The following is a 25,822-nucleotide window of genomic DNA, read 5'->3' on the forward strand; positions in this document are numbered from 1 at the left end:
GCAAGCCTGGGCCTGGCTGGGGTGGGCATGGCTTCAGGGGCGGGGTGAGCTGGCAGCAGGGCAGGGTTTTGAATGAAGCTTGATGCATCCACCTTTGGGACGCTGTCCGTGGAGGAGGCATGGAGGGTGGACAGGTGTGGGACCACAGCCCAGTGGGATGGCAGCTGGGGGCTGCTGCTGTCACCCAGGTAGAGGGGGCAGCAGTGAGCAGGGAGCAAAGTCAGAAGCCAAGAGCTATCCAGGAGGCAGACTCAACAAAGCAAGGGTGGACGAGGAGGGGAGACACCAAAGGATTTGGCTTGAGTCACAGGGTGGGCAGTGGGCTTGCCCTGAGATGGAGACATGAGAGCAGACCGGGTACTTGATGTCTTGAGAGGCAGGCTCAGCAAGGCTTGCGGCAAGGAAAAAAGGGAAGTGTCTACATAACGAATCAAGGAGGGACAGGGAGAAGAGGGAAAACCAGAGAACAGAGGTAATGATGCCTGATGGGGCTGGCTTCAGGGTCACTGAGAAGGTGAGGTGAGCGCAGGAGGTGAGAGCTGTTGGATATAATCCGCTTCAGTCCAACGTAAAGTGGCTCCTCTTACTGCATCCAGGACACCCAGGACTCCTCTGCTGACTGTGCCCCTCGCCAGCCCAGATGGAAGCCCGGCTGCTACATGATTCCACAGGTCCCCCAGCAGAGCCCTTCTTCCATCACATCGCACATTCCTCAGTGAGTTTTCCTGGCACCCTGGGGCCCGGGGCTCATGTCACTTCATCCCACCGTCTGTCACCAGGACCACACGGGTGGCCTCCTTCCCACGGCTTCTCCCACCCACAGCTGTCATCTCCTCTCTGCTCTTTTCAGCTCTTGTCAAACACATTTTGTACTTCCTGGCCCCCAGCCCTGAAATCACTCCCTCTGCTGGCCTTGGCATCTATCCCTAGGATCTGAAAAGTGCAAATTTTACCAGACGTGGCATTGTGATTGCCTCATGGCTTGTTTCACGTTCTCATTTTCAAAGTAAGTCTGACATTCAGGCAAGTGAAGCATTGGGTGCTGAGAGCCAAGGCTGAGGCAGGACACTCTCTGCACAACTTCCCTGCCCCTGTCCCCTCTACCCCTGCCAACGTAGCTCTCGTAGCTCTCGGAGAACACCGTGGGGGGCAGGTGCCAAGCCAGGACCTCTCCAAACTTAACCATGTTGCCCCTTTCTCCTGGTTTCAATCACCCTCTCTACACCCACCTCCTGGGCCTGCTTTTACCCACAGCTGCGAAGCAGTGAAAAGACCCCAGGGTCTGAGTGCCAATGCTGGTCGTGTGACCACAGCTAACAGTCACAGCATGCTTACGAGGGGTTAAAGACCAGGCTCTGGATTTGATATGGATGGATTTGCTTATCCCCACAGCAACCCTGGGTACCATTATTATTCCCATGTTAAAGATGAGCAAACTGAGGCTTAGGAGTTGAGTAACTCACATCAGGATCAGCTGGTAAGTGGCAAAGATGCTCTCTCTCCAAGCTCACATGGTGAGGAAACCTACCTGCCACTTAGCCAACCAGTAGCCTTGCCTGGGCCTCTGTTTCATCCACTGAGAAGTGACAATGGCCCCTTCACCCAGAGGGTGCTGAGGACATCAAGGGCAGGAGATGTGAGAGGGCTTAGGAAAGTCTCCTATAAATATAAGATGTGATTATCCTTATCTGAGGGACTCACCACAAGGTTCAGCCTTTCACTTAGAAATTGCGGCAGGTGTCCTGAGATCCCCTGGGCCTCATTGAGCCAGTCCTGCCAGCCTTGTTTCTCTCTGCATTAGGGGCATCACGCCACAAGTGTTCTTCAAAGTGTTAGTGGGTAATGGTAACTGAACATGCCAGCATCCTGGGTCTTACAGGGAAAGAAGCCACATGGTCCAACTTCCTATACTTAGACTGAAAAACATGTCAACTCCAGGGGCAAACAGTTTTGTTGTCATTGTGTTTAAGAGATCCTGAGATGTTCAGATAAGTGCAAAGACGGTGTTAAACCAGCTTACGTTTGGATCTTCAGATGGGAGGGAGTCTGGTCACATCCACTAGGGGGAAGGCACGAGAGGGAGGAGGAGGCCGTGCAAGGAAATGGCCATGGCAGCAAATAAAAAGGATGTTTCTACGGGTTCTGTGGGACCCTTGCCTCCTGTGTGTGAGAAGTAGGATTAATCCAGGGCCTTGAGGAGCAAGGAGGTGCTGCTGAGTCAGTGGGCACCCTGCATCTGGAAATTGCCTCCAACCTGAGCCACTTTCTAAGTCACACTTCTGGCATGTACTGGCAGAGTATCTTCCACCAGCAGCAGAGCTAGAAGTAACTTTATTCACAATCTCTGAGCTACTTCTCACTTCGTGTGTGTGTGTGTGTGTGTGTGTGTGTGTGTGTGTGTTTGCACTCAGTTGTTCAGTCGTGTCCAACTCTTTGCAACCCCATGGACTATAGCCCGCCAGGCTCCTATGTCCATGGGATTTCTCAGGCAAGAATACTGAAGTGGGTTGCCATTTCCTTCTCCAGGGGATCTTCTTGATCCAGGGATCAAACCCATGTCTCCTGCATCAACAGGCAGATTCATACTGCATCACCTCGGAAGTTCTCTTACTTCTTACAGGTGAAGAAACAGATACCCAGAGAGCTGAGGAGTTGGGAAGTAACTTAAATGAAACTCAGCTCTTCTCATGCTCAGGCCAGCTGTTTCCCCCATTTTATCACGCTGCCCAGATTCAGGACAAAATGCTAGAAACTAATCAGAAGAGGAGCAGATTACTGAGGACGGACTAAGAGCCAGGCTTCGTGTTTGGTTCCTGGGCAAAGAGCATAGCAAGATGAATAGGGGAGGGGCAAGACCCTTGATCAAGTATGTAAGTAGCTAATATGCTTAGGAAAAGGTACTCCACTTCACTGACTAGCAGGGAAAGGCAGACTTAAACCACAATGATATACCACTGCTGAGGCTCTAGGAAGGCTAACATGAAAGAGACAGATGATAGCAAACGAGTAGCAACAAAGCTGTGGAGCCGCTGGAATTCTTGCATTGCCGGTGGGGTGGAAATGGTATGACCACTTCCTTAGATGTTTGACAATATCTAGAAAAGCTGCCAGGGACACACCCTACAGAAACCTATATGCCTGTTCGCCAGGAGATAAATACAAGGTTACTCTAAATAAGCATTAACAGTAGACTAGATATACAAATTGTAACACGTTCCTCCAAAGGAATACTATACAGCAATGAGAATGAACAAACTGTCTTGCAAAATGTGACTGGAATCGACACATCTCTCCCACCTCACCTCCGAGTAAACTCCTGGGTCTAAGACCCAACACCTTACCCTGAGGATGTCAGAGCCTCAGAGCCAAGATCCCACACTGCACTCCACCTTCTTGGACAGGCTCCCAATTCAGACTGAGCTTGGTTCCCCCACCAGCAGGGAATATTGTGCTGCCCAGGGATGTGTTGCCTAGGGCATCTCTCAGGGTTGCTACGATGATAAGGTAAGGCCAGTGTGAAAGTGAAAGCGGTCCAATGTTTACTGAATTAACTGTAAGGGAAATTTGTCTGAAACTCACAGAGCAGGATGGGGGGCGGGGGAGAAGAGCTTGCAGGGGCAGCAGGCGAGACATGGGACCAGAGTGGAAGGAATCCTGCCCCAGAGGCGCCTGCTGTCTCAGCCTCTGTAGTCTTTCTTCCCCCGGAACCTGGCGAGAACCCCTTCCCGGCCCTGTAGGTGGTCCTCAGGGAAGCAGACACAGTTCTCTTGCTGAGATTCCAGGCTGTTGGGAAACTCCTCCCACTATTCCCTTCAAAGCTCTTCAAAACTCTGAAGTGCTCTGGAGTGAAGCGCTCTCAGAACTACTGTCATCAGGCTCACAAACTCCTGTGCTGAAAAATGGCGCACAGGAGCAACCAGAATGCAGCTGATGGGCGAGCCTGTTTGCAAAGCTAAGTGTCTGTGATGGGTTTCCCCTCCCCCCCCCCCACATTGATGTGGAATCACCAACTCTGTGCTGAGCTAGTGGAATCGCCTTGACTCTGAGGGAATATGAACATTTTTTATGCTTAGCCATTCCAACCATAAAGATTTTTATCCTATTACCGCTAAGTGACGAGTATAAGGAGAGAAATGATGATCATCTTCGACAACCATTCCAACTGAGTAAATGTAAGGAGGGAGAAATGCAATCCTAGACGGGGCCACAGCCCCTTCATTTCCCAGGATGGAAAAGAGCAAAGGAAAAATGTCTTCCCGGTGAGATGTATCGAAGTGTGGAATTTTCCCTCCAGGCAAGTGATGGGCATCCCACTGTTCGAACCATTTAGCACCGCACTGGACAGAGCCCAGGAGGATATGCCGAGGGGAACACTCAGACCCAACCTGGCCAAGGGGAGGTGAACTAACGAGGCTTCCCAGCTCTCACCAACACCCCCACCCCACCAGCCCATAGCTTATGGCCATATCCACCCTGCCACCTGCTCCCCTGCAATCAAAGCAACCCCATAATAAGCACTGTCAGGCAACAGCAAAAATATACATGTGCTTTATCAAAATATTCCCCCCTTCTCAAGGGGTGTGCCTTCACTTAATGGCTTCCTGTCTGCCAGACATTTTAAGTGCTACTTGGATGATGGCAAATCCAGCTGTTGTCACCAGAATGTGCTGACAGGTGGGGGCAGCAGGCCTGGGAAACGGGGGCTATTTGCTGGACCAGTTAATGCTTTATAAATAGCGGAACTCCCCTGGGAAATCTTCTCATACTCACCCCAGCTACACACTGTCTCTTCCTCATGTTGAAACAGTTATTTATGGCACTCCACCCCCACCCCACCCCCAACACAGGCAGCCACATCTATTCATCCTTGTGACCACTAGAAATTAAGGCTCTCATCCACATTAACAGAACTATGGGCCTTAGGGGAAAATTCAGATGCTCTGATGAAGCGCCCGTGTAGTCTTCACATGAGACCAAGGCGGGTGGGAGAGCAGAGTGTATGTATGTATTTATAGCTGAAAAAGAGAAGGTCAACCATGGAAGAACAAACCCATCACAATTGTGCAGCACTCAGGGAGTGAGAAAGCTTCAAGGTTACCTAGTCCAAGCATAGATGAGAAGACAAACCTAAGACAGGGACAGGGATGGGTGGAAGGCCATTGCTGGTCACCTTGCTCAACTCCTCTCACTGGGCTTGAATCGGGGATGGAGAGATGGAGCAGTAGCAAAGACATGACTGAAGACCCAAGACAGCGGCTTTCTGTCTCAAGATTGTGAAAATGTCAAGTGTTACATAAGGAGTGGGGTAGGCAGGGAAAGGTTGATGACCTCATAGGGTGAATGAATAGATTCACTGGAAACTGTAGTCACTCCTTTCTAAACTATCCTCACCACCTACCCCATGGACCCTAAGACTCCCATAAACCCTGGAATGGGGAGTTCAAAACCTGCCCCAGTCTTATCTCTTACTCTTCAACTCAGTCATTCCAGGCTACAGGTAAACCCCACTGCCTCCCACAAAATACCATGGACTCCATGGGAAAAAGGACCAAGAGAAAGATGGTGATTCTGTTCAGTTTCACACAGAGGATCAAGCCCCCCGCCCCTCCGAGGCTTCTAGCACATGATGCCCCAATATGACTAGTTTGTCAGGGGTTCCATGCCCCCAGTGCACTGGCTGTTCAACCAGCAGAGCGGGCTGTTGGTGAAACCCTCACAGCCTTCCTCCTGTCTCCCCTCCTCACTCCACCTGTGCACCTGTGGATTCCTAAGCCATGCCCCCCCAGCGCCCGCCCTCTCCGCAGCACCTGCTGTAATGCTCAGCTAATAGTTCTGGGTCTCAGAACTGGGGCTTATGGGCTTATGTCCTAATGCATCCTATAACTCACAATGCAATTACTGTGGTAGGGAAATTGGAAGTAAATTTAATAAGCTCAGCCCTCTCCCACATGCCGTTTCTTCACTCTTCTCTTTTCAGTAATGAGAATTCTTTAAGGGAAAAGGCCTTTTCCCCTTTAACGGAGGCTATTCTCCTAATTCCTTATCTGAAGCCCATGAGGATGGGAGGATATGGAGGAGGGGACTCCCTCTAGCTCCTTTTGTCCTGTTTACTCATAAGGCAGATGGGAAGAGAGCAGTCAGTTGTCTTTCCAGGCTTAGTCTCCCTTTCATCTGCTCAGCTAACATTTACTCAATTCCTATCACACATCACAGATTTCTCCCCCTAGAGGGCAACTGGTGTCATAACTAGTTGAACCTTAGCTGCAAGGCATGATGGGAAAAGGGACAGGTTCAACTGTGTCTATGGAGTCAGGTCCCCAAGGTGGGCCAGGAGCTACAGTAGGAGCTTCTTGGTAAAGGTGATGCCCGTTGCCAACAGGATGGCAGCATATTGACCCTTGTGGTTGAAGAAACTGAGACGAGGGGGCAGGAAGGAACTAGAGAAGCCAGAGATCCCAAAGGAACTGAGACAGAGCCTGCCTCCTGGACAGAGGCAGAGGGCTGCAGTGTGTAGGCAGGTAGGCACCTTTATTCCAAGGCCTACTGTCTACTCAAACACAGGGCCTCTAAGCTGGACCCACCCACCAACCATGGACTTTATCTGATCCACAAAAGGAAGCCGCAGCACCAGCTGATGCTCTGTGGTTTGCAAATTTGAGCAGGCATCAGAATCACTGGTGGTGTGTGTTGAGACACAGGTCACCAGGCCCCGCCCCAGAGCACCTCACACAGTAGTTCTGGGGGGGAAGCTTAGAATCTGCAGTTCTAACTGGTGATGCCGATGCTGGTCTCCTGGTCTGGGAAACCACACTTTGAGAACTATCGTTCTAAGCCTTTGCTATTTGATGTGAGCCCTGGACCATCCATCAGCAGAACCTGGGCGTTTGACAGGAATGCAGATTCTCAGGCCCCACCACAGACCTGCTGAATCAGTGTGACAAGAACCTCAGATGATTTAAGTTCAAGAAACACTTACCTGCGCTGGTGGTTCTCAATCCTGGCTGCTCGATAGAATCACTTGGGGAGCTCAGAAAAGAGAGAAAGAGACACTTCAGCTGGTTGGAGGCTGGCACCAGCATTTTTTTAACAGTTCCCCAAGTAATTCTTCGGAGATGCCTGGATGGAGAACCGCTGGGACTCCCACTCATGACTAACACTCCACACACATTTTTCCAGCACTGAACTTACCCCTCATAACTGTGGGGAGGGGTCGGGAGGAAGTACCTGAAAAGGCGAGTGTCTGGGACCACCCGGTTGCTGGCGATCCGCTCGCTCTCTCGCTGGTTGAAAGCATACAGCTTATAGGGATCATCGCCGACACGCCACTTCTTGGCATTCAGATACCGCCGCTCATCAAACTGGTCCCATAAGTCATCCCAGTCACCATCCGAAATCTATGGGACATGAAGGGGAAGTCGGTGAGGATGGCTCCGGGCCCTCTCAGCTCCCTCTGTCTGTCAGTGCCCAGAGACCAAGCATGTGCCAGCAAGGTTCAGTGCAAAGATGGGGGCAGACCTATGACATTAATAAAACCATCAGCAGTAATAATAAACGATGATGACGACAATGGCAGCTACCATTTAATGAGTGCTGTACTCATATACCAGGCACTGGGTTAGGACCTATACACACTTATCTCATGTAATTCTCATAATTTTAGGAAGTGGATGTTGCTCATATCCCCACTACACGGACAAGGAAGCCGTCTCAACAGCCCAAGCACCTTGCTCAAGATACCACAATTAGGAAGCAACAGGGCTGGGACTTGGATTCTAGAATACTAACCCTAGAGGCCACCTCTCTGGGGTAATTTGAGACACGTGATGGAAAGTGCCGGCACAATGGCTGACACATAGTAGGTACACAATGACTGCCAGTCCCTGCTCTGCTGAAGGAGTGCAGCAATGGAAAGCAAGCAATCCATCTATAATGGGGGTGCTACCTGCTGGACAGACACCTTGTGTGTTCCTTCCTTCCTCCAACCCAGGAATCTACGGTTATTTTTAAGAAGCCTCCAAGGGGGAGAAAGTAACAACCCTCATCATATGAGGAGACAGCACTTTAGAGTGTGTAAAGCGATTTCTGCATTCATCATCTCAATTCATTCTCACCAAGACCCTCTGCAGAGTAGGGAAGACAAAGTTTCAGAAAGGTTACTGGCTTGTCTGAGGTCCCCAGGTGGATGGTGGCAGAGCCCAAGCAGAGCTCTGTCTCTTGGACCCTCCAGTGCAGAGAAGGCAAGGGGATTCACACAGGGAGAGGCCGGTTCCTGCCCAGACCAGGGGCTGCCACCTCTGCCCTGCCCACTCAGCTCTGCAGCCAGCAGATTCCTCACAGCCAGTATGGGGTGTGGGCTTCAGGGCCTCGGCAAGCTGGGTGCTTCCCTTGATAGTCACTGCCCAGTGGATGCTAGCACTGCCCCCGCGAGGGGAGAGGCAGTCTCTATCAGCAAAGCTCAGACCTTTTAGGTTCATCAAAGCCAAAAGAACACTGCATCTGGAAAAACCTATTGACCAGGCTCTGACCTGGACCATGAGGGCTGGAGCCCTGGGGCTGGCATCGTCACCAAGAATGAGATGTTCATTCATGTGTTACTGACCCTTGGCCCTGTGCGAGTATCTGAAGCTGCCTGGGTACTACCCATCCCATCACTACCAGGATGCCCTTCTGTCCTCCAGGCACCTAACAGGAGAGCCCAGGGCAGGCACCGCAGACAGCAAGGCAGGCGCTCAGCCCACACCTGGCAGGTAAGGGGGGCCACTCGTGCCCACGTGCACATTCATCTCAGGCACCCCTCCAGCTTATCAGGTAATTGATCTCTCCCTTTCACACTCTCTCTCTCTGTTATCTTCTTTTGAAACAGCATTCTCCTGCTAATAGCACAAAATGAAGCATTGGAAACCAGTGATTTTTATCCAATAATTGATTTTATTAATGTCCTGTGATATTGCTGCTACATAGGGATACTGGGGGTGGGGGTTGAAACCCCAGCCTGGGCTGTGCCATGCCATAGCCTGACAGCTGTCACCTGTGCTTGGAACATGACCTCAGGGCTACCCTGACATCCCACTCTTGCAGGAAGGGCCATGTAGCTGGCTCATGCCCAACTGAATTTACTGCAAATCTCGAAATAATTTGTGAGCCCCTACAGTGCAGTGTGCCAGGGAGGAGGGGATGCAGAGACAGCAGTCCCCTGCCCTCCAGCAGGTTGCAACGTTGCATGAAGATGTCTATAACAGAGAAGGGACAGGAATAGGAAGAGCCTCCCAGAAGAAACATCAAATGAGTTAGGGCTTGAAGGATGAGCTGAGATTTTGCTTTGCTGAAGGGGAGATGGGAAGGGAAGTGTATGAAGTGAAAATCCAGATAAGAGACACGACGGCTTAGAGCCATCAGGGAATGGCTAGCTTAGGATTGGGGAAGCCAGAGCTGGGACTGCAAAGAGAGCATGAGTGAAAGAACATTCTAGAACGTAGACGGTCCTATATGAAGCAGGTCAGGGGAAAGTGGCTACATGTGTAGGAGGGAGGGAAGAGAGCTCCGCAAGGAGACCAGCTGGAAGGTGACCTTAGTCCTTGAGCCTGGTGTGAAGGGAAGCCTGCTGGGGTCCAGGTGGATGGTTCTACCCATTGGCTGGAGAAGCCGGTGGTGGGGCAGGCCCTGTGGGGAGGCACGGGGGCTGGAGAGATGACACTCGACCTGCAGAGACAGCACTCGACCAACCTTGGCTTCATCCCCACCCCCACTCTCTACTCACACCAGACCAGGCTCAAGGCCAAGAGGGCACAAGGCCAGGGGTGTTGCTCAGCCTGGCAATCGCCACCCTAGGGCAGCTAAGCACCCTTGGCATCCTTGCAGATGGCGCCATGAGAACTTAGTTGGCTTCCAGAAATCCTAGAACCAGAGCAGCAGCCAGGCTGGCAAGAGAAACTGTCTGAACAGTCAATCAAGGTGTCCTTGCAGGGGACCAAGGGGACCACTCCTTCAGATGGTCACGGGCGTGAAGCGGGTTCACACTTCCCTGCACTGGATCCACTGTGGGGATCTCCCTGTACTGGGAGTTTGGTATTCCTATAATGAAGTCTGGATGCATTAAGTAATGGTGAGGCTGTGTTTAAGACAATGCTACCAGTTGAGTAGCAATTTCTGTTTTACAAAGTACCTTGCAGGTGCATGGCAGAATCCCCCATGTGGATGAGGAGAGGTCGGCTTAGAGAGGTAAGGTGGCTCGTCCATGCTTGACAGCTGGTAAGTGAAGACCCCCATCAGAGTCTCCCCAGAGCATCCCAGCACCATGGACAGAACAAAGGTTGTCCTCTCTGCTGAGGGTGAGTGAGCAGAGAAAGACCCCCTCTGAGGAGTGGGGTGGAGGACATGCCCAGAGGAAGGACCCCAGCCCCTCTTGCCCTACTTGTCCCTGGAATATAGTGACCACAGTCCTCCAAGGACTTCTGAAGGGGCAGTGACTTCACAGGCCTGTTTTGGAGCTCATTTCCAAGCTCTTCAATCCACGAGTGGCACATTTGGTGTCTAAGGGCCCAGAGCATGTACATTGTACCCATGCATTGGGCTCCTTGCTTCCTGGGCTCATGTGAATGCCCAGAAAGCTTCCAAATGGGCATTTTCACCTTAACAAGCCTTCCTAGCCCAGGAAGTAGAATGCTGCTTCTCCAAACAAGAACACAGGAGCCCCCAGAGGGCCCACCCCAGAACTGCACCCACTCCCACGTGGCTCCCCCCAAGCTGCCCTCACTCGACTTTCTGACCAAATTTATTCAATCTAGAGTGGGCGCGTTTCCAAAGAGGGGTATAAAGGCCCAAACAGAAACAAAGATCATCTTTTAAGCAGAAAATTTCTGACTAAGCCAGCCAACCCCCTGGCCAAGACCAGTGCTTAAATAACTTGGCACGAAAATCAAAAGCTCAAAAGCACATCTGTTAAGCTGCTTCATGTCTTTCCTCCCACCAGGCTTCTGTGAGAAATCTGGAACCCCTTCCTGCCACCCTTCCCTGGCCTATTTTCTCTCGCTCTGTTTTCCAGCTGATTATCTGGCTCAGGAATCACGGGGGTAGCCTTCCCTTCTGTTAGGTTCTGAGGCTGCCTCTATGTTCCACAAATGGTTTTGTCTCCCTCCCTTCTTTCTCCAGCTTGGCACTGCTAGTTTTCTCCTATTGCTCTAATTCTCTTCTTCAAATGAGAAAATCTCTAGCCCTTGCTAAGGCTTCCATCTTACTCTGAACCGCGCCTGATCCTCAAGGAACATCTCAGAGTCACCCTGTAACAGCTAACACCTTGGGAGGCACCCACCACGTGTCCTAAACATTTACATTTAATCCTCACAATGACGTGCGCATTGCTTTAGTCCTGTCCGACTCTGCGACCCTATGGACTATAGCCCGCCAGGCTCCTCTGTCCATGGGATTGTCCAGGCAAGAATACTGGAGTGGGTTGCCATGCCCTCCTCCAGGGATATTCCTGACCCAGCGATTGAATCCATGTCTCTTAAGTCTCCTGCACTGGCAGGCAGGTTCTTTACCACTAACACTACCTGGGAAGTCCACAATCCTTACTATAATGGCTATCAATAGGACTGTCCCCATCTTGTAACTGGGGAAACTGAGGCACAGAGAGATTGAGTAACTTACCCAATGTCACACAGATAGGAAGTGTTAGAGCCAGGATTTGAACCCCGGGGTAGCCTAGCTTCAGCTCCATGTGTTCAACCATCAGGTGACTGCCTGGCTTCATCTTCACTGCCATTTTCTTGGGTCTTCAAAGACTGTCTATGTGTTTTCCCACCATTTTTCTAGGTCCAGTTCTTTCTTTTCTTAGATATCTTCCTCCATGCAAAGATGTCTGTACCCCCCTTTTCACATCCCCCCACCTGCTCTTCACTCCTCCTTCTGGGCAGCTGTTCTCCTCCCAACAGTGGTCTTGATCCTGACAGCCCAGGGCAAGAAAAGGCAGAGCTCTGCAGGCAGATTCTTGCAGGAAGATGGGAATGTGATAAGAGTAGCACAGAGAAGGTCATCATTGAAAAAAAAAGATAGAACAGATCATTTAAAGACAGTATAGGGACTCCCCTGGTGGTCCAGTGGTTAGGGGTTCATTTTCCAGTCAAGGGGTGTGGGTTGGTCCCTGGTCCAGAACCTAAGATCCCATATGCCTCATGGCCAAAAATCCAAACCATAAAACAGAAGCAAAAGTGTAACAAATTCAATAAAGGCTTTAAAAATGGTCCACATCAAAAAAAAAAAAAAATCTTAAAAAAAAAAGACGATATAATTCATCTATCCAACAAAAGTGTGAAACTCCAGTGTAACATTCCGCTGGATCCAATGCATATCCCTCCAGTTAGGAACACAGAGGCCCCAAGATGCCCACTCCAAGCTTCAAAGGACTATATATAACTTCTAGAAGTTTTCTTCTAATTTTGAACCAGAATTTGTCTCCTTGTAATATCTCCCTTTGGGAGCTGGCTTTTATCCCCAGGGAGATTTGATGCAAATCTGACCTTCCTTTCTCAATATCTTCCTTGAGATATTTAATGACAACTATTGTGTCCTCCAGGTCTTCCAGCCCCCCATTACATGACTTGTATCTCAGAAAAAATGACCCAGAGGAGTGCAAAGATCTACCAAAGGATCAAGAGAACGCAACTAAGTGAAGTCAGGTGGGATTCATCAAGGAATTCAAATACCCTGGAAAGCCTTCCATACGTGTGGAACAAGGAGAGAGGCATTGCTCACGACAGAGTCTAACTTTCATATGCAGATGGAAGCTGCTCTGTGAAAGTGCTGTTACTCTGATAATGCCCGCTACTTACTGGGCACATAAAACTACATATCCCAGCTCCCCTGTCAGAACCCTAGAGGGAGGGGTCCCCCAAATGATGTCTAACCCTTACAAGCCCAATATTCAACAGAAAATTGTATCCCCAGTCTCCCAGTGAGGAAACAGGCATGGGGAGGATGAATAAGTTGCCCAAGTTCACACAACTGAGAAGTGTGTCTCAAAACCCACAGACCCAGTTTCTCGGCCAGCCATGCAGTCTGGAGTTCCCGTACCTCCCTGTAGCCAGGCTACCTCCAGAACCGCAGCCTCTGCTTCCCAGCACCACCCCAGGCACTGCCCCTGTCTTCCACCCACTGGAGCCATCTGCTTCCAGCACCATGGCAGACCAGATGCCAGGACTTCCATGCTAAACTACAGCCACATCTTGCATAAGTAAAAACAAATGTGGTTTTTTAATGCTTTGCTGGGCTTTCTAGAAGGAAAATTTTCACCATGAGATGAGGGATGCGGCCAGGGATAATATAGGGTGGTGAAGCCAGAGGTGGGATAGATAATAGTAAGTAAAGATAACATGTGAGGATGCCCCACGGGTAATGGCCATTGAGAAAGTAAAGCCCACCTCCTAAAAGATGGAGACACTGAACATGAGTCTTCCATAATTAAAGCTAAGTCGTCCAGTCATGTCTGATTCTGTGATCCCATGGACTGGACTACTCTGTCTGTGGAATTTTAGGCAAGAATACTGGGCGGGTTGCCATTTCCTCTTCTAGGGGATTGTCCTGACCCAGGGATCAAACCCGCATCTCCTGTGTCTCCTGCATTGTGGGCAGATTCTCTACCTGCTGAGCCATCAGGGAAGCCCAGTTAAGGACAAGAACAGGGACTAAATGGTCCCAGATCTGCCGTGAGCTGGCTTGCAGCAAAGGCAAACATAAACCTTATCTGGAGGAAAGCAGTTCCAAGGCAGGCCCCCAGGATTCCCACGTAGCTCACTAAAAGATGAATTCACAATAAAAAATGATCAGACACACAAGGGAACAAGTCGCTATAAAGGAGAGTCAGTGGAAACTATAAAGAACATATTCTGATCCTCCAAGAAATTCAGACACAGAAATTACAGTTACAGAATAAAGCATATGCACCTTGAAATGTGGAATGAAAAACTAGCAAAAAACAAAAGTTCTTTGAAAAAGAATCAAACAGACTTTCTAGAAACAAAATATATATATATATATATATATATATTAATGATTGAAAGTCAAAAAAATGCTTATAATCTTCATAGCATTTTCACAAGAATATCTCATTTATATTATCCCTACTTAGTCAGCAGGCAAGTTAGGTTGTTCCCATTTTGCAGATTGGAAAACTGAGGCTCACAATAACAAAAGAACTTTCTTGAGACCACATAGATAGAGAGCTCACAACTGAGACTCTAACCCAAGACTTCTGATCTCAAAACCGGTATTCCTTCCCCATCACCAGATGTGTCCCTCATTCACGGGGCCACTTTGCTCCCCCTGCTAGGCAGTCACAAGAACACAGGAGAATCTGCCCATCTCTGTACTATTCTACTGTCAACCCATCTAGGGAGTGACCTTATTTTTCCAGAGGGCCAGTCAAGAGAGGATAGCATGATCTCACATCAGACCAACACTGCTAGGTAGCAAGGGTGGTCTGTGAGAGGAGTGACTGCCAGTAACAGACTCCCTACAGTGTGCAGGATCAGCTCAAACAAAGAGGGAGGGACAAGCCAGCCCTTCGTTCACCCCACCTGGGTTCACGACACAGGGAAGAGCTGCAAAATCCTACCCCCTCATCTGGGGACAGCACATCAATTATGGATTATTAGATAAGATCTCCATTTTAATATTTCCACCATGTATTATCACCTCTCCCTCTCACTGGAATTCTGTCTGGGGAGTTATTTAACTGATGTGCAGAAATCTAAATTTAATTTATTATGATCTAACTCACTTTAGAAGCCAAATTACCCTGCACTGGAGAAGGATCAAGTCAATATCCCACTTGGCTTTCTATTTATCTTCTGCACGGTTTTCTCTTCTCTTTAGAATTCATTTTATCTCGGATGCTGGTAATAAATTTAAATTTTCCTCAGAATTAGGCAATTGCTCCTTCAATGTTGTAGTTTAATGGTTAGTATTAATTATATGAAAGTCACTCTTAGAGAATTTGGTAGATGGAATGGACATATAACAGAGGAGGAGAGGGCAATTTCTCAGATCAAATGAGGTAGCAGATCATTCAGTAGGGTGAGTTTACTTTTCTATTCTACCTCCTTCTGTCTCTTCTCCCCACTTTCTTTCTCATCCCCACTCCCTCAAGAGCCAGGTGCCAAGGAATGGGGTCTGATGTGGCTTTTCTGAGCTTGCTGGGAGGTCTGATGGCCTGGCCCCACATCAAGACCCCTTTCTATTGCTAGATTCAGTCTTGTTTGGTCTCTGACCAGAGACACCATCGCCTAGATCTCTCCTCCCCACCACTGCCCCAAAATACACATTCACCACATCACAGCTTTGGGAGGTGCTATGAGCCTTCTGGAAGAAGACAAGTTCTGATAATTATTATAATTGCCTGAAAACTCCAACTGTGAAACATAATGTGATTAACAGAATGGACAGAAGCCCAACTTTTGTTTCTGGAATAGGAAGAAAAAAAAAAAGAATCTCATGCAATTTGAGCCTTATATGGAGATTAATTTGCTTGCTAATTAGCATGAGAGGGAGGTGCCAAGGAAGTATAAATCAGCGTGACTGGGCAAGAAGGTCTGGTCCCACTGCACGTGCCAGGGTGGGTGAGCTCTAATGCTACGTGTCTGCTTCCTACCCCACGCCTTGTACATCTACCACCAAAGACCAAACCCAGAGCTCCTTTATGGAGATGGGCATCTCAGGTCACTTGCTGTTTGCTTGAAGAACACCTCCCATTTGCTGATGGGCAGGAAGACAGAGAGAGAGAGCCGGTCTTAACCGCAGCATTGATTCCTGCATCTTCTTTGAGTTCAAAGGTGGAACAGTAAACAGACACGGGAACACAAGAAGCCTCGGTCCCTTCCAGCTCTGGAACCCAGGGAGCAAGAGATCAAGTGCAGAGGTATCCAAGTAACCACCCAGGGCTCGGGAGGAAGAGGATTTGGTGGACTGCATGGTGGCATAAAGAGGGTGGTTGTGCCCCATCACCAGGAAGCTGGCACTGGAGGACAGCAGCCACAAAGAGACGGAACCAGTGTTCACGAGGGACCAAGGAGAGGGCCTACACCTGGGAGAGGGAACCGGAAGTAGGCTCAGGAAGGGAGGCCCCCAGCGGAACAGAACCCGACACTGAAACTCATTGTCTCTGGAGTGGACAGCTGAGCCATCTTGGGATCTCAAAAGACTGAGGTCTGACCGGTGACTGACACTGCAGCCATGTCCCAGGGCACGGATGCGAGGGAAGAGGCAGCCACTTCTCCTAGGGTGGCCCAACAGCGTGGCCATAGCAGGACAAAGATGGAGCCTCACGGTCACTGCTGCTGCTAGGTCGCTTCAGTTGTGTCTGACTCTGTGCGACCCCATGCAGCCCACCAGGCTCCTCCGTCCATGGGATTCTCCAGGCAAGAGCACTGGAGTGGGGCGCCACTGCAGGAAAAAAATCAAAATGCTAAAAACAAGATGTGGATTTCCCAGTGACAGAAGAGGTCTCCCTCTTCTCCTGTACGGGGCCGGGAAATATCTTGAGGCAGCATCAGAAGTCTCATTAGACTCAAGGAGTAGCTTCGGAAGCAGCAGTTTTCAAGGGGCCGGACTGAACCACAGTGGGTGGCAGAGGTCACATGTGAACATGCCTTCAGGGACACAGGAAACAGAAATGTGAGCAAAGACTTTCCAGGAGTCACACAACACCTGCCTAGTAATGCTGCCTTAAATCTCCCCTTTGGGTGAAACAGGGCTTCCCTGGTGGCTCAGACGGTAGAATCTATCTGTAATGAGGGAGACCCAAGTTCGATCCCTGAGTCAGGAAGATCCCCTGGAGAAGGAAATGGCAACCCACTCCAATATTCTTGCTTGGAAAATCCCATGGATGGAGGAGCCATCCTCCATTGTTGGTGACAATATATGCCCATGGGTTGCGTTTGCAGGCTACCAAATTGTGACCCAGGGACAATCATGGAATAAAAGGAAGGGGATAAAGAAAGATAAAGGAGGGAAGAATGAAATAAAGGGAAATGTGCTCACTCTACATGTTAGGCTTTTGTGACGTCTCTCTCCTGCAAGGGGTCCCTTGTACATTTTAACCAAATTTCGCCCAGACAGAAATGCAGCAGAGAGTTCTGAGGTGTGGGAAGGTGAAGGTGGGCAAAGAAAGGGATGCACAGCACCAGAGAAGATCCTGCAATTCCCCTTGATGGTCCCCTAGATGTCATAAGAGAACAGGACTCTGGTGAGCTGGCCCTGAGCCTGGCTCTGCTAGCATGCCCCTTCAACCTCTTGTGGTCGGTTTCTCCCTCCACCCCAGGGGCAAGATGAACCTTTACCCCACACGATTTTACAGGTCTGAGTTAAGTCTCAGAAATAAGACAGGAAAAATTGCTGGGCAAAACATAAGGCGAAAGTAACCCATTATTATTGTCAGCATTGCTGTGGTTACTATTATTCCTTTTGGGGACAGAATGCTAATGAGGAGAAAATTTACGATTTTACAATTTACACTCAGCTAATTTACGTTCAGCTTCTTCCTTCCCTGTGGCAGAAATGGGATCTCTGACTGCACCTCCTTCCTGTCTGCTTGTGATGAAAGAGACAGGTTGCTGATGTTGCCTGGTGCTTGGGAGGGCTCATCCACCCAAAAGCCCCATCTCAGATATGGGTGTGAACACAGAGCCATGCAAACGACACAGCCAGGAAACTACTTTTCATCAGGTCATCGCCAGCTTGGAAGGCTAGAAATCTAGCTTTGCGAGGCCTCTGTGCAAACTCCCTTTACTACGTGGCTGGAGGTGGGACCTGAGGCAGGCACAGAAGCCATGCTGGGCGATTCTGGGTGGAGATCCCGGGATCTTAGAGGTGAGGTCAGAAATCAGAACCTGCTTGAGATGCCGAGGCTCCCATCAGGCCAAGGAGCCTGGGCGTCAGGGCTCCCTGCTCGACCGCTGGTCCCTCTCCCTCTCTGATGCAGCAGCCCTGGAGGTTCTCCCTGGTGCCTCCTGGGACTTGGCTTCCAAGAGCTGGAATCGCCAGTCCTCCAGTCACCCTCACAAGGAGTGTGTTCACCAGGGTTTGCAGCTTCCCCAAATTTCCCTCCGGGTTCTTCTCAGGCCAAGGTGACCTTGGGGGAGCCAAGATGGAGAAGGCTGTGGGAAGCCAGGGAAAGGGACCAACTTGAAGAAATGAACAATTCGCACACCAGACAGAGCAGCTCAGAACAGCAGCCACAGCTAACAGTTGTGTAGCATTTACCGTGTCAGGCTCTGTCCTAAAAATGTCACTCACTGAGTACTCAGAGCAAACCTGAAGCAGGTGATACTACCAACCTATTTTAACTGAAGGTGAAACTGAGGTTCGAGGAACTAAAGGGACTCAGTCAAGGTGACTTAAACCAGGGCAGGTAGGCTCTGTCGTGTCCTTTACCAGGACCTACAATGGCAATGGGTCGTTCGTGGAATGAGGCTTTGAAACCCAGCTCTGTCTAGAGAAGGATGGAGGAAGAACAGGGGAGGAGGCGCCCACCAGAAGCCTGTCATACACTTTCGACCAAGGCTGTCCTACAAACACCTCCCCTAATGAACAGGTCAAAAGGTGCTAAACTGGATTTTCTGGCTAGAAAGTTTCAGAGTTGCGTCCCTTAAGCCCTGTCATTCATTCCCCAAAGGTGACATTAGCAAGAACTCTCTAGCGCTTGGCGGAGAAGAATTTGTTCCTCTCTCTTCTCTGCCTCCGAGGTGCTGGCTAGATCTCCCCAGATACCGTGTGCAGGCAGGACCCAGAGCTTAGCGCATTTTCTATCCGCTCTGTAAATAAGGTGACACCCAGATACCCTCCAGCTCTCTCAAAACTAGGTCAGCTGCTGAATATGTAGGTATGGGGTTGGAGTGAATAACTTTGAAAGGACTTTTATCTCCCAGGACTCCATGGGGGCTGCTGGCTGACTTTCAATGAAAGAGGCTCTTTTATGTCAAAAGCAGACCCAGATTACCGGACGTCATGGCCACTGAACCGGGTGGGGGCAGGATGCCCGCCTCCGCCAAGGGCAAATTTAGTGCTGCAGGCGACGCAGGGAGTGATAATGGCGGTGGGTTGAAAAACTGGGAGAAATCCTTACAAGCCTGACCTAAATACTGACCATCTTTACGGCCTGGCAGGAATCTCGTCTATTATGATATCTTACATGAACTATAAACAAGGGGTTTATAAAGCACTTGCTTATGTAAATAAGACCCACAGGGGCATTTCTCTCACCCCAGGAAGCACCAATAATCACTCTCTCAATGACATGCTTGTCACTGACCATTCTTGTCCATTCATTAAAGCACCTGTGGCACGATCCTTTCTGCAGGTTAATCCTGACCCGAGAGGGATGTCAAGTGCCACAGTGACATTTAAAACATCTTCTATCCTCACGTGACATATTTTAGATTCCACATATAAGTGATGTCATATGTTATGTCTTTCTCTTTCTGATTGACTTCACTCAGTAGGATAATCTCTAGTTGCATCCATGTTGCTGCAAGTGGCATGATTGCATTCCTTTTTTGTGGCTGAGTAGTGTTCCATTGTATATATGTACCACATCTTCTTTATCAATTCCTCTATCAGTGGACATTTAGGTTGTTTCCATGTGTTGGCTATTGTAAACAGTGCTGCCATGAACACTGGGGTGCACGTATCTTTTGGAATTATAGTTGTGACACAAATGAATCTTATCAAGGAAACAGAAACAGACTAACAGACACAAAAAACAGACTGGGGTTGCCAAGGGGGATGGGGTTGGGGGAGGGATGGAGTGGGAGGTTAGGGTTAGCATATATAAGCTTTTATAGATAGAACGGATAAACAAGGTCCTTCTGTACAGCACAGAGAACTATATTCAATATCACATGATAAACTATAAAGGAAAAGAATATATATATTTTAAAAGCATAGGTATACCTATGCATAACTGAATCACTTTGCTGCACAGCAGTAATTAACACAACACTATAAATCAACTATACTTCAATAAAAATAAAACACCTCCTATCCTCTAACTCAAATTTTTAAACCCAGAGTGGTCTGTTCTTCAGAATAAAGCTTACTGTGACTTTAACTACAAATGGGACTCTCTGGGAATCCAGATTTGCAATTCAGATACATCAGGAAGAGATTAATCACTTGGCCAGAGCTGCTTCGGTTTATGTTTTACTGCGTAAGAGCACTCACTACAAGATTCCTTTAGGTAATCCATTTCCTTGGTGCATGAAAACTAGACTCCAGTGACAAAAGTCAGTATCTCAACTTCTCCAGAGCACTATTCTGGGAATGAGGTAAAAACCATCAAAGCCCTATTGCCCTGTGCCTCTCCACTCCCTTGCATTCTCAGCTTGGACTCACTCTGGCCCAAGGCCCTGGGCAGGACGCTTTCCTCCTACATGCCTTTCGCTAAGTCTCATTCAATCTCTTCCCAAAAGGAAGGCATCAAAGCCAATGGCACAAATCTGACTCTCATGTCTTTCAACACCATCCTCTTTCTTCAGTTTTCCAGGGACCAGATTCTCTCCACAGTGGCTCAGCAGTAAAGAATCCGCCTGCAATGCAGGAGCCACAGGAGACACGAGTTCAATCCCTGGGTCAGGAAGATCCGCTGGGGGAGGGCATGGCAACCCACTCCAGTATTCTTGCCTGGAGACTCCCATGGACAAAGCAGCCTGGCGGTCTACAGCCCATGGGGTCACAAAGAGTCCGACATGACTGAAGCGACTTAGCACAGCACACAGATCCTCTCATTGGGTTCTTCCATCATCAGGATCTTACATGGTGGGGGAGGGGGGCGGGGTTGGTGGGGAAGGTGAGGGAGTGGGGTTGGGTGTTGGGATCCTCTTATCTTACTTGCTAAGCGGCTCAACGCCAGGTACCCCTTGGCCTGCCATCTTTGGATCCATCGAAGAGCCTCTCCAAGCACATTAAACATTAAGGCTTACCAGGCAGCAGACACGACTGTACCTTCTGGTCTGCCTCCGAAAGTGAGGCTGGGGAAAGCGGCAGCTGAGTCGGGGTGGCAGGAGAGCGGGGTATGTAGAGAAAGTAGGTCATTAGTGGTAAAGACTACAATTTTCAAGTAGTTGTTAATGCTTTGTTTATATGGATTTCTCCAAATGTGACATTTTAATGGCATCATAATTGTGTGATTACAGTGCAGTTGACACTGCTCAGGGAGGAAAGGCAACCAGGACTCCGGCAACCTGCTGGGGGAGACGGCTCCCTGCGCCCGCAGCCAGGGGGACTGTCTCGGTCCTGCTCAGGCCAGGATGCCTGATGAGCATGGCAAGTGGCTCCCTGGAGGGTCCTCTGCTGGACAGGAGCCATCAGTATCTAGGAGACTTGCACTCAGCGTCACCCTTGGACAAAATCGATGCCCAGGGATGCAGGAGAGGAGACGAGGGGAGTTACGCCTCACCCCAGGGACGACCCACCTCACTGCCCTTGTCATTCACTTCTTCATTCATTTAGTCATTATTTCTTGGGCTCTTACTGTCCTCTGAGGGAAAAGGCAATAGATATTCAGACATATAAAAACCAATCAAGACAGAGAGAGGGGTAAGGAAAAGAAGCCCATGTCAATCGGGTACCCACTGGGTGCCCACCATGGAGCCAGAATTTGGCTCCTTCCTCTTCCTTGAATCCTAGCTGCATCTGCCCCAACCAAAGGCATCCCCTTCTGGTGCTATTATCTCTTGGCTCCCAGGAGCCGTTTCTCTTGGGCTTTTCCTCATCCTCTGCCCTCTTCCCCATCTTCTTTGTTCCTTCTCCTTATCCCTGGTTTCTAAACATTGGAACTGCCTGTGGATTTAATCCTGCTCCCCCCCTCCCACCTTCATTATATGCCCCGCACAGGTGACTTCTTCCATTCCTATGTCTTCCAAGCCTTCTACAGATGGATAATTCTCACTACATCTTTCCAGCTCAGATCTCTTCTGAGCTCACATCTAGATTAAACAGATGCCTCCTTGCCATGCCCACTCGGTGTATCACAAGCGTCTCACCCTGAGTTTAGGTCCCATATGGAACTCCTGCTTTTCCCATCACAACCGGCGCCTCCTCCAGTCTGTCCCCACTGAGGAAAGGGCACCACCATCTGTAAAACTGCTCAGCCAGGAATCTGAGTCACCCTCCACACCCCTCTCTCAACATCATCTTTACTCTGATCACTTGTTCCCCCTCCCCAACACAGAGCTCACCCATCACCACGTCCTATGGATCCTACCTTCACCATCCTTCCCCTCACCATCTCCATCAGTGCCCACCACCACTGACTCCTCTGTGAAATACTGACTGCAATAGGCCCTAACTCCGTATTCTACTTCCAGCTCTGACAATTCATTCTTCGGAGTCACCTTCGTAAAATGACACCCGATCCTCTCTCTCCCATTCTGGCTCAAAATCCCTCCAGGGGCTCCAGCTACACTCGGAACACCATCTGCACTCTGTACCATGGCTCTCCAAGCTGTTCCTGATCTGGCCCTGCAAATTCTTCAGCCTCACCCACTTCTCCCTTCCCCTCTTTATTATGCTCCAATCACACTGGCCTGTCTTCAGCTTGTAAAACAAGTCAAGCTCTTCCCCATCTGAATTCTGGCTCTCCCAGATTCATCTGTTGAAGTCTCCAATACCTCAGAGTGTAACTATGTTTGGAGACAAACCTAGACAGCATATTAAAAAGCAGAGACATTACTTTACTGACAAAGGTCTGTCTAGTCAAAGCTATGGTTTTTCCAGTAGTCATGTATGGATGTGAGAATTGGACCATAAAGAAGGTTGAGCACTGAAGAATTGATGCTTTCAAACTGTGGTGCTGGAGAAGACTTTTGAGAGTCCCTTGGACAGCAAGGAGATCAAACTGGTCCATCCTAAAGGAAATCAATCCTGAATATTCACTGGAAGGACTGATGCTGAATCTGAAGCTCCAATATTTTGGCCACCTGATGCAAAGAGTGACTCATTGAAAAAGACCCTTATGCTGGGAAAGATTGAAGGCAAAAGCAGAAGAGGGGAGCAGAAGATGAGATGGTTAGATAGCATCACCGACTCAATAGACATGAATTTGAGGAAACTCCAGGAGATGGTGAAGGACAGGGAAGCCTGGCATGCTGCAGTCCATGGGGTTGCAAAGGGTCAGACAAGACTGAGCAACTGAACACACACACAGGGCCTTTAGAGGTAATTATGGTTAAATGAGGTTATTTGGGTGTGCTCTGTTCCATGTGACTGCATTTGGAGATAGGTCCTTCAAAGAGATGATTAGGTTATAAGAGGCCATCAGAATGGAGCCCTAATCCCATATGACTTGTGCCTGTATAAAAAGAGGTAGAGGGAATCCTTGGTGGTCCAATGGTTAAGCATCTGCCTTGCAGCGCAGGGGACACTGGTTTGATCACTGGTCCAGAAAGATCACACATGCTATGGAGCAATTGAGCCTGTGAGCCGCAGCTACTGAAGCCTGTGTGCCCTGGAGCCTGTGCTCCATATCAAGGGAAGCCACGGCAATGAGAAGCCTGTGCACCATCACAAAGAGAACCCGTCCCCAGCTGCAACTAGAGAAAGCCCATGTGCAACAATGAAGACCCACCACAGCCAAAAAATTAAATAAAAAATAAATCTTAAAAAAAAAAAAAAGAGGTAAAGATACCAGGTAAATCTGCCTTCCTACAGAGAGAAAAGACCACAATGAAAAGGCAGCCATCTACAAGCCAAGGAGAGAGGCCTCAGGAAAAGACAGCATTGTCAACCCCTTGATCTTAGAACTCAGGCCTCCAGAAGTCTGAGAAAACAAACTTCTGCAATTTAAGCCTCCCAGTCTTATGCAGTCTGCCTCCCAATTTGTTATGGCAGTTCTTGCAAAAAATACATCATCTCAGACCTCCATATCTGCCATGTTCTCTGCCTGGGATATTCTTCATCTGATCAATTCCTCTTCATCCATCGGCTCTCAAACCAAGTGTGATATTTTTAAAGAGGGCTTCTATGAATCTTGAGGTTGAAAAAAAGTCCCTCCTATACTCTCCTAGAACCTTATACATCTCTTTCATAGAACTCAGAAGTCATAGCCTATATTTGGCAAAATTGCCTCATTATAATATATACCTCACGCCTGCCTCTCCGACTTGGGCACACCCTTCTTGAGAGCAGGAACTGTTTCTGTTTTGCTCACCACTGTTGGCACAGTGCATGGTACATGATGCACATGTGTGTTCAGTCCTGTCTGCCTCTGTGACCCCATGGACTGTAGCCCACCAAGCTCCTCTGTCCATGGAATGTTCCAGGCAAGAATACTGGAGTGGGTTGCCATTTCTTCTTCCAGGGGGTCTTCCCGACCCAGGGATTGAACCCACAGCTCTTGCATCTCCTGCATTGGCAGGCAGATTCTTTACCACTGCGCCACCTGGGAAGTCCGATACATGGTAGGTTCTCCAATATTTGTTGAATAAATGACTCAATGGATGTTGATTATCTCATTTAATCCTCTTAAAATCCTCAAGATTTAGATATTACTATTCCCATGTCACACACAAGCAGAGCTAGGAGAGAAGTAAATATGCCCAAGGGCAGTCATCAAGGAAGAAGCAGGACTGAGAGCTGAACCAAAATCATTTACCTACGAAGAACTTGCAGTGGTTCTGTCTTCCCAGAGACAGAAAGACCAGCAAGTGCTGGGCCCATCAGAAAACGCTGCACAGAGCAGGAAGCCCTGGTTTGGGCCCAGAGAGAAAGAGCAGACTGAGACAGGAGTCCAAAGAGAGGGGAGTTGGGGATGGGTAGAATGGATGCCCCAAAGAGTTGAGTGTGCTATCTCTGTCCTCCAGGTACTGTCTCTGACCTTGGGCAAGCAACTAACTTTTCCCTCTCCACTGGGAGAGCCTTGGCTCCCTATTCTGCAAAATCATGATTCTGTTTTGTGAATAAATAGGCTAAGTAAAGCACTGGGTACTGCTCTGTGCACACATGAGCACTCAGTAAATGGAAGCTACAACTTCATTTGTTAGTAAAGTGAAGACAACGTGGTGACCTGTGGGGCAGGAAGTGATTGACCAGAGAGGCATTGAGAACTCCCAGAAGGAGCCAGGAGATCTGACGTTTAGATCTGCCTTGGCCACTCCCTTGCCTCCTTATGTAAACTGCTTCTACTCGTTGGGTCTCTGGTGAGTTTTCCTCACCTGTCAAGTGTAGGAGTTAGATAGAGCAGGCATTCCTAACTATTCTGAGGATAGACAGCCCCCTTTTCAATGTGATGGAAGCCCTTTTCCCCAGAGAAATGTCTTTGCAGACAGATACAAACTTCTGCTTATAGTATCAAGGACTCAGGGCCACCCTGGAGCCCCAGGAGGCTGCTGGCTCTCAAGACTGGTACAGAGGTGTGAGTACCTCCCTGAAGACATGAGCTCACATGGGCAGACCTGCGTGGCAGAGAAGGAATCAATGATTTTCTCCTCCCCCCACCAACCCTGCTAAGTTACCCTTCAGGCGGCCAAAGCCGGTTCCCCAGCTCTGCCCGCCTCTGCCCATCCATGCTGAGCACAGTAATGAGACCTGCTGTGCAGAGGGACCCCGTAATTGGTCCCTGCTCTGTTTGTGCTGGGAAAACACAACAACCTTGAGATCTGTTATCCAGATGTGTAGCCCCTGGCCCTGGCTGCCATCTGGACGGCTCTAGAAACCATTTCCAGAAGTCCGTGAGGGAACAGCAGTGGGAGGAGAAGCTGGGCATTCTTCAGCTTCCTCAGAAGCTGAGGGTGTGTGCAGTTGGGGCAGGGATAAGGAAGGGGAGGGGTTGTCAGCC

General features: G+C 49.2%; 1 protein-coding gene across 3 annotated transcripts in view; it reads right to left on the reverse strand.

Moving 5' to 3' along the window:
• The window catches only part of GALNT14 (polypeptide N-acetylgalactosaminyltransferase 14), a 214,802-nt gene that overhangs the window by 68,213 nt on the left and 120,767 nt on the right, over nt 1–25,822 (reverse strand). For all 3 annotated transcript variants that reach the window (XM_081587436.1, XM_081587437.1, XM_081587435.1), the window contains exon 2: nt 7,225–7,394. In XM_081587436.1, coding sequence (XP_081443562.1) covers nt 7,225–7,394 — 170 coding nt within the window. The remainder of the gene's footprint in view (nt 1–7,224; nt 7,395–25,822) is intronic.

This window comes from Giraffa tippelskirchi, chromosome 4 (assembly GCF_054371585.1).
Source record: "Giraffa tippelskirchi isolate mGirTip1 chromosome 4, T2T-mGirTip1v1.2.pri, whole genome shotgun sequence".
NCBI lineage: Eukaryota > Metazoa > Chordata > Mammalia > Artiodactyla > Giraffidae > Giraffa > Giraffa tippelskirchi.